This window comes from Procambarus clarkii, unplaced genomic scaffold, assembly GCF_040958095.1.
Source record: "Procambarus clarkii isolate CNS0578487 unplaced genomic scaffold, FALCON_Pclarkii_2.0 HiC_scaffold_283, whole genome shotgun sequence".
NCBI classification, from domain to species: domain Eukaryota; kingdom Metazoa; phylum Arthropoda; class Malacostraca; order Decapoda; family Cambaridae; genus Procambarus; species Procambarus clarkii.
This window is the reverse complement of record NW_027189316.1, coordinates 178,041-191,857: the sequence shown is the minus strand read 5'-3', so window position 1 is coordinate 191,857 and position 13,817 is coordinate 178,041. Positions and strand designations below refer to the sequence as shown.

At 47.7% G+C, this 13,817-nt stretch overlaps 1 protein-coding gene across 1 annotated transcript; it reads left to right on the top strand.

The window, feature by feature from the left end:
- Positions 1-258: 258 nt before the first annotated feature.
- LOC138361290 (uncharacterized) lies at positions 259-12,477 on the top strand. The gene is made up of 3 exons (XM_069320658.1): positions 259-486; positions 1,413-1,598; positions 12,352-12,477. The coding sequence occupies exons 1-3, from the start codon at positions 259-261 to the stop codon at positions 12,475-12,477; spliced, it is 540 nt and encodes a 179-aa protein (XP_069176759.1).
- The last annotated feature ends 1,340 nt before the right edge of the window (positions 12,478-13,817 follow it).

The following is a 13,817-nucleotide window of genomic DNA, read 5'->3' as shown; positions in this document are numbered from 1 at the left end:
GGAACAGAGTGAAGCCGCCAACAACAGTGTTATGGAACAGAGTGACGCCGCCACCCATAGTGTTATGGAACAGAGTTACGCTGCCACCAATAGTGTCATGAACAGAGTAACGCCGCCATCAATAGTGTCATGAACAGAGTGACGCTGCCACCAATAGTGTTATGGAACAGAGTGACGCCGCCACCAATAGTGTCATGAACAGAGTGACACCACCACTAATAGTGTCATGAACAGAGTGACGCCGCCACCAATAGTGTTATGGAACAGAATGTCGCCGCCACCAATAGTGTTATGGAACAGAGTGACACCGCCGCCTATAGTTTTATGGAACAGAGTGACGCCGCCACCAATAGTGTTATGGAACAGAGTGACGCCGCCGCCAATAGTGTTATGGAACAGAGTGACGCCGCGGCCAATAGCGTTATGGAACAGAGTGACGCCGCCACCAATAGTGTTATAGAACAGATTGACGCTGCCACCAATAGTGTTATGGATCAGAGTGACGCCGCCACCATTAGTGTCATGAACAAAGTGACACCGCCACCAATAGTGTTATGGAACAGAGTGACGCCGCCGCTAATAGAGTTATGGAACAGAGTGACGCCGCCGCCAATATTGTGATGGAACAGAGTGACGCCGCCGCCAATAGTGTCATGAACAGAATGTCGCCGCCACCAATAGTGTTATAGAACAGAGTGACACCGCCACCATTAGTGTTATGGAACAAAGTGACGCCGCCGCCAATAGTGTTATGGAACAGAGTGAGGCGGCCACCAATAGTGCCATGAACAGAGTGACGCCGCCATTAATAGTGTTATGGAACAGAGTGACGCCACCACCAATAGTGTCATGAACAGAGTGACGCTGCCACCAATAGTGTTATGTAACAGAGTGACGCCGCCACCAATAGTGTCATCAATAGAGTGACACCAGCGCCAATAGTGTTATGGAACAGAGTGAAGCCGCCAACAACAGTGTTATGGAACAGAGTGACGCCGCCACCCATAGTGTTATGGAACAGAGTTACGCTGCCACCAATAGTGTCATGAACAGAGTAACACCGCCATCAATAGTGTCATGAACAGAGTGACGCTGCCACCAATAGTGTCATGAACAGAGTGACACCACCACTAATTGTGTCATGAACAGAGTGACGCCGCCACCAATAGTGTTATGGAACAGAGTGACGCCGCCACCAGTAGTGTTATGGAACAGAGTGACGCCGCCACCAGTAGTGTCATGAACAGAGTGACGCCGCCACCAGTAGGGTTATGGAAGAGAGTGACTCCGCCACCAATAGGGTTATGGAACAGAGTGACGCCGCCTCCAATAGTGTTATAGAACAGAGTGACGCCGCCTCCAATAGTGTTATGGAACAGAGTGAAGCCCCCTCTAATAGTGTTATGGAACAGAGTGAAGCCGCCGCCGATAGTGTTATGGAACAGAGTGACGCCGCCTCCAATAGTGTTATAGAACAGAGTGATGCCGCCAGCAACAGTATTATGGAACAGAGTGACGCCGTCACCAAAAGTGTTATGGAACAGAGTGACGCCGCCACCAGCAGTGTTATGGAACAGAGTGACGCCGCCACCAGAAGTGTATGGAACAGAATGTCGCCGCCACCAATAGTGTTATGGAACAGAATGACACCGCCGCCTATAGTTTTATGGAACAGAGTGACGCCGCCACCAATAGTGTTGTGGAACAGAATGTCGCCGCCACCAATAGTGTTATGGAACAGAGTGACGCCGCCACCAATAGTGTCATGAACAGAGTGACGCCGCGACCAATAGTGTCATGAACAGAGTGACGCCGCCACCAATAGTGTTATGGAACAGAGTGACGCCGCCACCAGTAGTGTTATGATACCTGGTTGATGGGGTTCTGGGAGTTCTTCTACTCCCCAAGCCCGGCCCGAGGCCAGGCTTGACTTGTGAGAGTTTGGTCCACCAGGCTGTTACTTGGAGCGGCCCGCAGGCCCACATACCCACCACAGCCCGGTTGGTCCGGCACTCCTTGGAGGAATAAATCTAGTTTCCTCTTGAAAATGTCCACGGTTGTTCCGGCAATATTTCTTATGCTTGCTGGGAGGACGTTGAACAACCGCGGACCTCTGATGTTTATACAGTGTTCTCTGATTGTGCCTATGGCACCTCTGCTCTTCATTGGTTCTATTCTACATTTTCTTCCATGTCGTTCACTCCAGTACGTTGTTGTTTTACTTTGTAGATTTGGTACTTGGCCCTCCAGTATCTTCCAGGTATATATTATTTGATATCTCTCTCGTCTTCTTTCTAGTGAGTACATTTGGAGGGCTTTGAGACGATCCCAATAATTTAGGTGCTTTATTGCGTCTATGCGTGCCGTATATGTTCTCTGTATTCCCTCTATTTCAGCAATCTCTCCTGCTTTGAAGGGGGAAGTGAGTACTGAGCAGTACTCAAGACGGGACAACACAAGTGCCTTGAAGAGTACAACCATTGTGATGGGATCCCTGGATTTGAAAGTTCTCGTAATCCATCCTATCATTTTTCTGGCTGTCGCAATATTTGCTTGGTTATGCTCCTTAAACGTTAGGTCGTCCGACATTATTATTCCCAAATCCTTTACATGCTGTTTTCCTACTATGGGTACATTTGATTGTGTTTTGTACTCTGTATTATGTTTAAGGTCCTCATTTTTACCGTACCTGAGTACCTGGAATTTATCACTGTTAAACATCATGTTATTTTCTGATGCCCAGTCGAAAACTTTATTAATATCAGCTTGAAGTTTTTCAATGTCCTCAGCCGAGGTAATTTTCATACTGATTTTTGTGTCATCTGCAAAGGATGATACGAAGCTGTGACTTGTATTTTTGTCTATATCTGATATGAGAATAAGGAAAAGCAGTGGTGCAAGGATTGTACCCTGAGGTACAGAGCTTTTCACTGCACTTGGACTAGATTTTATATGGTTGACAGTTACTCGCTGAGTCCTGTTTGACAGAAAACTGAGTATCCAGCGTCCTACTTTACCGGTTATTCCCATTGACTTCATTTTGTGTGCTATCACGCCATGGTCACATTTATCGAAGGCCTTTGCGAAGTCCGTGTATATCACATCAGCATTCTGTTTCTCTTCTAATGCCTCAGTGACTTTGTCGTAGTGCTCAAGTAGCTGTGAGAGGCACGATCTTCCCGCTCGAAATCCATGTTGGCCTGGGTTATGAAGGTCATTGGTCTCCATGAAATTGGTGACCTGACTCCTAATCACTCTCTCAAATACTTTTATGATGTGCGATGTTAGTGCAACTGGTCTATAATTTTTTGCCAATGCTTTGCTCCCTCCCTTGTGTAGAGGGGCTATGTCTGCTACTTTAAGTGCATCTGGTATCTCCCCCGTGTCCAAGCTCTTCCTCCACACTATACTGAGTGCCTGTGCTACCGGCACTTTGCATTTCTTTATAAATATTGAATTCCATGAGTCTGGACCTGGGGCCGAGTGCATGGGCATGTTTTCAATTTCTTTTTCAAAATTTAGTGCGCTCGTGTTTATATCAGTTATATTTACCGGGGTTTGAATATCCCGCATAAAGAAAATGTCTGGATCTTCCACCTTCATGTTGTTTATTGGAGTGCTAAACATGTCCTCATACTGCTTTTTTAGGATTTCACTAATTTCTTTGTCATCCTCCGTGTATGAACCTTCACTTGTACGAATAGGTCCAATACTGGCAGTGGTTTTTGCTTTTGATTTCGCATATGAGAAGAAATATTTTGGATTTTTCTTTATTTCCTGAATTGCTTTCTGTTCTAACTGCCTTTCTTCAGTTTCATATGAGTGTTTCAATTTCCGCTCGATTTCTTCAATCTCCCTATTTAAATTATTCCTTCTTTGACGGGAAATTCGTGTCTGCATAAGCAGTTCCGTTATTTTTTTCCTGCGTTTATAGTGTCGTCTGCGTTCTCTTTCTACGTTAGATCTCTTTCTGGCTTTCCTCAAAGGAACATGTTTCAGACAGACTTGATACGCTTCTGAAGTAAGTTTTTCTATTCCTTCTGTAGGACTTGTATTATTTAGAACAGTTCCCCATGGAATGTTTGTAAGTTCCCTGTTTATTATCTCCCAGTCTATCCTTTTATTATTAAAATTGAATTTACTGAATAGCCCCTCTCGCTTTATCAACGTTTTAGGTCTATTCTGAGTATTGATGGTCGTTTGCACTTCAATGAGTTTGTGATCTGAGTATGTGGTATCTGATATCGTAATGTCTCTGATAATGTCTTCATTGTTCGTAAAGACCAGATCTAGAATATTTTCATTTCTCGTTGGCTCCGATATCTGCTGATTGAGTGAAAATTTGTCACAGAATCCAAGTAGTTCTCTAATCTGTGGTTGGTTAGGTCCTGATAGATTTCCTGGTATAATATTATTGTTTGCTATTTTCCACCTGAGACTAGGCAAGTTGAAGTCACCTAGGAAAATAATATCAGGTATCGGGTTCTCCAAATTATCAAGGCTATTCTCTATTTTGCTTATCTGTTCTGTGAATTCCTCAGCCGTTGCATCTGGCGGTTTGTATATTAGTATAATCACTAAATTTATTTTCTCTATTTTTACTCCCAGTACCTCTACCACCTCATTTGTAACGTTTAGGAGCTCCGAGCATACAAGGTCTTCCCTAATATACAGACCCACTCCTCCATGTGACCTAATTTTCCTATCACACCTGTATAGGTTAAATCCTGGAATCCAGATCTCTCTGTCCAACAATTCCCCTGCATGGGTTTCTGTGAAAGCTCCAAATACTGCATTTGACTCCGTGAGGAGGCCATTTATGAACTGTACTTTGTTGTTTGTTCTTGTTTTCAGTCCTTGTATGTTGGCAAAGATGAATGAGGTTACTCTATTAGTGATAGTTTGAATGGGAGACTTTTTCGGCACGTCCATTAATCGTGGACATAATGAGTTTGTTCTGACCAGTACTGATTGTTGTAGGGCAGTTTTCTGTCGTAGTTGTAGTTCCCTTTCGGTGGGTAATTGTATCTGTAATTCTGGAATGCCAGTGGATCTGGCATCCAGTTCCATACACTCTCCATGCTGCTCCTTTTGAATTCTCTGCCGGTCTGGTATAAAAAATTTATAGAGTTTCCTCCAAATTCATTATCCTGCTTGCCACTCTTTATGTAGCGTTCCGTGCCTTTCACGTGAAAGTGTGGGCAGCTAAGGTCATAGCATTTTCTGTCCTCCAGTGAGGTTTGGCACATGTCAGGATGGAAAAACCTACATATTGATCCAAATCGACACTCACCTTTCCTAAGCATATTTAAACATTTTTTGGGATGTTGGTAACTGCATTCTAATCCTTTCTTATTACCAGCATATCTATGTCTGCATATGCCCTTTGCATAAAATTTGCATAAGTCTGTCCTTCTGTTCTGAATTGCTCTATCGAGAACCGTCGTGGTGTCTGTACCTATCGAGCTGTCAGGTACACTTTCTAGTTTAATGTCATCTACATCCTGGCCTACTGAGTCAGAGTTTACAACTTCCTGAGTTTCAGCCTCAGTTTCATCCCTGACTATAGCCTCCGCCCCTTGTATATTAGAATTGTTGTTCCTTTCCCACTCCTTCTGGATGGCTGGTAGGCTTTCAATGAATGATGTTTTCCGTTCATGCGTCATGTTATCTAGAAGGTTTTCTAGAAGGATGGAACAGAGTGACGCCGCCACCAATAGGGTTATGGAACAGAGTGACGCCGCCTCCAATAGTGTTATAGAACAGAGTGACGCCGCCTCAAATAGTGTTATGGAACAGAGTGAAGCCGCCTCCAATAGTGTTATGGAACAGAGTGAAGCCGCCGCCGATAGTGTTATGGAACAGAGCGACGCCGCCTCCAATAGTGTTATAGAACAGAGTGACGCCGCCTCCAATAGTGTTATAGAACAGAGTGAAGCCGCCGCCGATAGTGTTATGGAACAGAGTGACACCGCCGCCTATAGTTTTATGGAACAGAGTGACGCCGCCACCAATAGTGTTATGGAACAGAATGTCGCCGCCACCAATAGTGTTATGGAACAGAGTGACGCCGCCACCAATAGTGTCATGAACAGAGTGACGCCGCGACCAATAGTGTCATGAACAGAGTGACGCCGCCACCAATAGTGTTATGGAACAGAGTGACGCCGCCACCAGTAGTGTTATGGAACAGAGTGACGCCGCCACCAATAGGGTTATGGAACAGAGTGACGCCGCCTCCAATAGTGTTATAGAACAGAGTGACGCCGCCTCAAATAGTGTTATGGAACAGAGTGAAGCCGCCACCAATAGTGTTATGGAACAGAGTGAAGCCGCCGCCGATAGTGTTATGGAACAGAGCGACGCCGCCTCCAATAGTGTTATAGAACAGAGTGACGCCGCCTCCAATAGTGTTATAGAACAGAGTGAAGCCGCCGCCGATAGTGTTATGGAACAGAGTAACGCCGCCTCCAATAGTGTTATAGAACAGAGTGATGCCGCCAGCAACAGTATTATGGAACAGAGTGACGCCGTCACCAAAAGTGTTATGGAACAGAGTGACGCCGCCACCAATAGTGTCATGAACAGAGTGACGCTGCCACCAATAGTGTCATGAACCGAGTGACGCCGCCACCAATAGTGTCATGAACAGAGTGACGCCGCCACCAATAGTGTTATGGAACAGAGTGACGCCGCCGCCAATAGTGTTATGGAACAGAGTGACGCCGCGGCCAATAGCGTTATGGAACAGAGTGACGCCGCCGCCAATATTGTGATGGAACAGATTGACGCTGCCACCAATAGTGTTATGGATCAGAGTGACGCCGCCACCATTAGTGTCATGAACAAAGTGACGCCGCCACCAATAGTGTTATGGAACAGAGTGACGCCGCCGCTAATAGTGTTATGGAACAGAGTGACGCCGCCGCCAATATTGTGATGGAACAGAGTGACGCCGCCGCCAATAGTGTTATGGAACAGAGTAACGCCGCCGTCAATAGTGTCATGAACAGAATGTCGCCGCCACCAATAGTGTTATGGAACAGAGTGACGTCACCACCAATAGTGTTATGGAACAGAGTGACGCCGCCACCAATAGTGTTATGGAACAAAGTGACGCCGCCGCCAATAGTGTTATGGAACAGAGTGACGCGGCCACCAATAGTGCCATGAACAGAGTGACGCCGCCACCAATAGTGTTATGAAACAGAGTTATGGAACGTTATGGAACAGAGTGACGCCGCCGCCAATAGTGTTATGGAACAGAGTGACGCCGCCGCCAATATTGTGATGGAACAGAGTGACGCCGCCGCCAATAGTGTTATGGAACAGAGTAACGCCGCCGTCAATAGTGTCATGAACAGAATGTCGCCGCCACCAATAGTGTTATGGAACAGAGTGACGTCACCACCAATAGTGTTATGGAACAGAGTGACGCCGCCACCAATAGTGTTATGGAACAAAGTGACGCCGCCGCCAATAGTGTTATGGAACAGAGTGACGCGGCCACCAATAGTGCCATGAACAGAGTGACGCCGCCACCAATAGTGTTATGAAACAGAGTGACGCCACCAACAATAGTGTCATGAACAGTGTGACACCACTATCAATAGTGTTATGGAACAGAGTGACGCCACCACCAATAGTGTCATGAACAGAGTGACGCTGCCACCAATAGTGTTATGGAACAGAGTGACGCCGCCACCCATAGTGTTATGGAACAGAGTTACGCTGCCACCAATAGTGTTATGGAACAGAGTGACGCTGCCACCAATAGTGTTATGGAACAGAGTGACGCCGCCACCAATACTGTCATGAACAGAGTGACACCACCACTAATAGTGTCATGAACAGAGTGATGCCGCCACCAATAGTGTTATGGAACAGAGTGACGCCGCCACCAATAGTGTTATGGAACAGATTGACGCTGCCACCAATAGTGTTATGGATCAGAGTGACGCCGCCACCATTAGTGTCATGAACAAAGTGACGCCGCCACCAATAGTGTTATCGAACAGAGTGACGCCACCGATAATAGTGTTATGGAACAGAGTGACGCCGCCGCCAATATTGTGATGGAACAGAGTGACGCCGCCGCCAATAGTGTTATGGAACAGAGTAACGCCGCCGTCAATAGTGTCATGAACAGAATGTCGCCGCCACCAATAGTGTTATGGAACAGAGTGACGCCACCACCAATAGTGTTATGGAACAGAGTGACGCGGCCACCAATAGTGCCATGAACAGAGTGACGCCGCCACCAATAGTGTTATGGAACAGAGTGACGCCACCACCAATAGTGTCATGAGCAGAGTGACACCACCACCAATAGTGTTATGGAACAGAGTGACGCCACCACCAATAGTGTCATGAACAGAGTGACGCTGCCACCAATAGTGTTATGGAACAGAGTGACGCCGCCACCAATAGTGTCATCAATAGAGTGACACCAGCGCCAATAGTGTTATGGAACAAGAGTGAAGCCGCCAACAACAGTGTTATGGAACAGAGTGACACCGCCACCCATAGTGTTATGGAACAGAGTTACGCTGCCACCAATAGTGTCATGAACAGAGTAACGCCGCCATCAATAGTGTCATGAACAGAATGACGCTGCCACCAATAGTGTTATGGAACAGAGTGACGCCGCCACCAATAGTGTCATGAACAGAGTGACACCACCACTAATAGTGTCATGAACAGAGTGACGCCGCCACCAATAGTGTTATGGAACAGAGTGACGCCGCCACCAGTAGTGTTATGGAACAGAGTGACGCCGCCACCAATAGTGTCATGAACAGAGTGACGCCGCCACCAATAGGGTTATGGAACAGAGTGACACCGCCGCCTATAGTTTTATGGAACAGAGTGACGCCGCCACCAATAGTGTTATGGAACAGAGTGACACCGCCGCCTATAGTTTTATGGAACAGAGTGACGCCGCCACCCATAGTGTTATGGAACAGAGTGACGCCGCCACCAATAGTGTCATGAACAGAGTGACACCACCACTAATAGTGTCATGAACAGAGTGACGCCGCCACCAATAGTGATATGGAACAGAGTGACGCCGCCACCAGTAGTGTTATGGAACAGAGTGACGCCGCCACCAGTAGTGTCATGAACAGAGTAACGCCGCCATCAATAGTGTCATGAACCGAGTGACGCTGCCACCAATAGTGTTATGGAACAGAGTGACGCCGCCACCAATAGTGTCATGAACAGAGTGACACCACCACTAATAGTGTCATGAACAGAGTGACGCCGCCACCAGTAGTGTTATGGAACAGAGTGACGCCGCCACCAATAGTGTTATGGAACAGAGTGACGCCGCCTCCAGTAGTGTCATGAACAGAGTGATGCCGCCACCAATAGGGTTATGGAACAGAGTGAAGCCGCCTCCAATAGTGTTATGGAACAGAGTGAAGCCGCCGCCGATAGTGTTATGGAACAGAGTGACGCCGCCTCCAATAGTGTTATAGAACAGAGTGACGCCGCCTCCAATAGTGTTATAGAACAGAGTGAAGCCGCCGCCGATAGTGTTATGGAACAGAGTGATGCCGCCTCCAATAGTGTTATAGAACAGAGTGATGCCGCCAGCAACAGTATTATGGAACAGAGTGACGCCGCCACCAATAGTGTCATGAACAGAGTGACGCCGCCACCAATAGGGTTATGGAACAGAGTGACGCCGCCTCCAATAGTGTTATAGAACAGAGTGACGCCGCCTCCAGTAGTCTTATAGAACAGAGTGAAGCCGCCACCAATAGTGTCATGAACAGAGTGACGCCGCCACCAATAGGGTTATGGAACAGAGTGACGCCGCCTCCAATAGTGTTATAGAACAGAGTGACGCCGCCTCCAGTAGTCTTATAGAACAGAGTGAAGCCGCCGCCGATAGTGTTATGGAACAGAGTGACGCCGTCTCCAACAGTGTTATGGAACAGAGTGACGCTGCCACCAGAAGTGTTATGGAACAGAATGTCGCCGCCACCAATAGTGTTATGGAACAGAGTGACGCCGCCACTAATAGTGTTATGGAACAGAATGTCGCCGTCACCAATAGTGTTATGGATCAGAGTGACGCCGCCACCAATAGTGTCATGAACAGAGTGACGCCGCCTCCAGTAGTCTTATAGAACAGAGTGAAGCCGCCGCCGATAGTGTTATGGAACAGAGTGACGCCGTCTCCAACAGTGTTATGGAACAGAGTGACGCTGCCACCAGAAGTGTTATGGAACAGAATGTCGCCGCCACCAATAGTGTTATGGAACAGAGTGACGCCGCCACTAATAGTGTTATGGAACAGAATGTCGCCGTCACCAATAGTGTTATGGATCAGAGTGACGCCGCCACCAATAGTGTCATGAACAGAGTGACGCCGCGACCAATAGTGTCATGAACAGAGTGACGCCGCCACCAATAGTGTCATGAACAGAGTGACGCCGCCGCCAATAGTGTTATGGAACACAATGACGCCACCACGAATGGTGTCATGTACAGATTGACGCCGCCATCAATAGTGTTATGGAACAGAGTGACGCCGCCACCAATAGTGTTATGGAACAGAGTGACTTCGGCACCAATAGTGTTATGGAACAGTGACGCCGCCGCTTATAGTGTTATGGAATAGAGTGACGCCGCCGCCAATAGTGTTATGGAACACATGACGCCACCACGAATGGTGTCATGTACAGATTGACGCCGCCATCAATAGTGTTATGGAACAGAGTGACGCCGCCACCAATAGTGTTATGGAGCAGAGTGACACAACCACCAATAGTGTCATGAACAGAGTGACGCCGCCTCTAATAGTGTCATGAACAGAGTGACTCCGCTACCAATAGTGTCATAAACAAAGTGACACCGCCACCAATAGTGTCATGAAAAAGTGACGCCGTCACCAATAGTGTCAACAATAGAGGGACACCGCCACCAATAGTGTCAACAATAGAGTGACACCGCCACCAATAGTGTCATGAACAAAGTGACGCCCTCACCAGTAGTGTTATGGAACAGAGTGACGCCGCCGCTTATAGTGTCATGAACAGAGTGACGCCGCCACCAATAGTGTTATTGAACAGACTGACGCCGCCACCAATAGTGTCATGAACAGAGTGACGCCACCGCCAATAGTGTCATGAACAGAGTGACACTATTCGTGGTGGCGTCACTCTGTTCCATAACACTGTTGGTGGCGGCGTCACTCTGTTATTGACACTATTGGCGGCGGCTTCACTCCGTTCATGACACTATTGGTGGCGGCGTCACTCTGTTCATGACAGTATTGGTGGCGGCGTCACTCTGTTCCATAACACTATTTGTGGCGGTGTCACTCTGTTCATGACACTATTGGTGGCGGCGTCACTCTGTTCATGACACTATTGGTGTCGGTGTCACTCTGTTCATGACACTATTTGTGGCGGCGTCACTCTATTCATGGCACTATTGGTGTCGGTGTCACTCTGTTCATGACACTATTGGTGGCGGCGTCAATCTGTTCATGGCACTATTGGTGGCGGCGTCACTCTGTTCATGACACTATATGTGGCGGCTTCACTCTGTTCATGACACTATTGGTGACTGCGTCACCCTGTTCATGACACTATTGGTGGCGGCGTCACTCTCTTCATGACACTATTGGTGACAGCTTCACTCTCTTCATGACACTTATCTCTGCCGGCGTCACTCTGTTTGTGACTTAATTAATTGCAGCGTCACTCTACTCGTGACACCAGCGGTGGCGGCGTCACACTGTTCATGGCACTATTAGTGGCGGCGTATCTCTGTTTATGACACAAATAGTGACGATGTCACGCTCTTAAAGACACCATCGGGGACATGGTTACTGTGTTAACGACACCAGTTTTGGCGCAGTCACGATCATTGACACAGGAGATAGCGGCATTACTCTCTTCACTGGAACAGTGGCAGTGTCCTCGCTTTCTCATAGACTTCAGCGGCGTCACAGTCTTCATAACGCCAGTGATGGCGGCATCATTCTTGTCGTGACAACAGCTGCGGCGGTGTGTCTGTCTCTCTTCCTGGCACCATTGATGCTACCGTCAATCTCCTATTGACACCAGTGTTGGCGTGACAGAAGATGTAAGGATGCGACAATAGCGTTGATGGCGTGGCAATAGTGGAGGAGACGTGCCATCATTAGTGTCAACTTTAACATAAGAAGAGGCCGCCGACACATGACATTGCGAGGTCTAGACTAGGTCACGTGTGATTTGTTTCATATAAATTAACCTGATGAGGTGATAATTCCCAGTCATCGGCCAAACATTAGTGAGAACAGTCATCACTATAGTGTCAACAGTTTTATATTTAAGTGATATCCTACAGATATTTCAGAGTGACGCTGCCACCAGTAGTGCCATGAACAGAGTGAAGCCGCCACCAACTGTGTTATGGAACAGAGTGACGCCGCCACCAGAAGTGTATGGAACAGAATGTCGCCGCCACCAATAGTGTTATGGAACAGACTGACACCGCCGCCTATAGTTTAATGGAACAGAGTGACGCCGCCACCAATAGTGTTATGAAACAGAATGTCGCCGCCACCAATAGTGTTATGGAACAGAGTGACGCCGCCACCAATAGTGTCATGAACAGAGTGACGCCGCGACCAATAGTGTCATGAACAGAGTGACGCCGTCACCAATAGTGTTATGGAACAGAGTGACGCCGCCACCAGTAGTGTTATGGAACAGAGTGACGCCGCCACCAATAGGGTTATGGAACAGAGTGACGCCACCACCAATAGTGTCATGAACAGAGTGACACCACCACCAATAGTGTTATGGAACAGAGTGACGCCACCACCAATAGTGTCATGAACAGAGTGACGCCGCCACCAATAGTGTCATCAATAGAGTGACACCAGCGCCAATAGTGTTATGGAACAGAGTGAAGCCGCCAACAACAGTGTTATGGAACAGAGTGACGCCGCCACCCATAGTGTTATGGAACAGAGTGACGCCGCCACCAATAGTGTTATGGAACAGAGTGACGCCGCCACCAGTAGTGTCATGAACAGAGTGACGCCGCCACCAGTAGTGTCATGAACAGAGTGACGCCGCCACCAATAGGGTTATGGAACAGAGTGACGCCGCCTCCAATAGTGTTATAGAACAAAGTGACGCCGCCTCAAATAGTGTTATGGAACAGAGTGACACCGCCGACTATAGTTTTATGGAACAGAGTGACGCCGCCACCAATAGTGTTATGGAACAGAGTGACACCGCCGCCTATAGTTTTATGGAACAGAGTGACGCCGCCACCAATAGTGTTATGGAACAAAGTGACGCCGCCGCCAATAGTGTTATGGAACGGAGTGACGCGGCCACCAATAGTGCCATGAACAGAGTGACGCCGCCAACAATAGTGTTATGGAACAGAGTGACGCCACCACCAATAGTGTCATGAACAGAGTGACACCACCACCAATAGTGTTATGGAACAGAGTGACGCCACCACCAATAGTGTCTTGAACAGAGTGACGCTACCACCAATAGTGTTATGGAACAGAGTGACGCCGCCACCAATAGTGTCATCAATAGAGTGACACCAGCGCCAATAGTGTTATGGAACAGAGTGAAGCCGCCAACAACAGTGTTATGGAACAGAGTGACGCCGCCACCCATAGTGTTATGGAACAGAGTTACGCTGCCACCAATAGTGTCATGAACAGAGTAACGCCGCCATCAATAGTGTCATGAACAGAGTGACGCTGCCACCAATAGTGTTATGGAACAGAGTGACGCCGCCACCAATAGTGTCATGAACAGAGTGACACCACCACTAATAGT

Coding starts and splice junctions, on each gene's coding strand:
- LOC138361290 (XM_069320658.1), top strand. CDS start 259: ATGGAACAGAATGTCGCCGCCACCAATAGTGTTATGGAACAGAGTGAC. Junction 487..1,412: donor TTGACGCTGCCACCAATAGT/GTTATGGATCAG, acceptor GTTATGGAACAG/AGTGAAGCCGCCGCCGATAG. Junction 1,599..12,351: donor GTGACGCCGCCACCAGAAGT/GTATGGAACAGA, acceptor GATATCCTACAG/ATATTTCAGAGTGACGCTGC.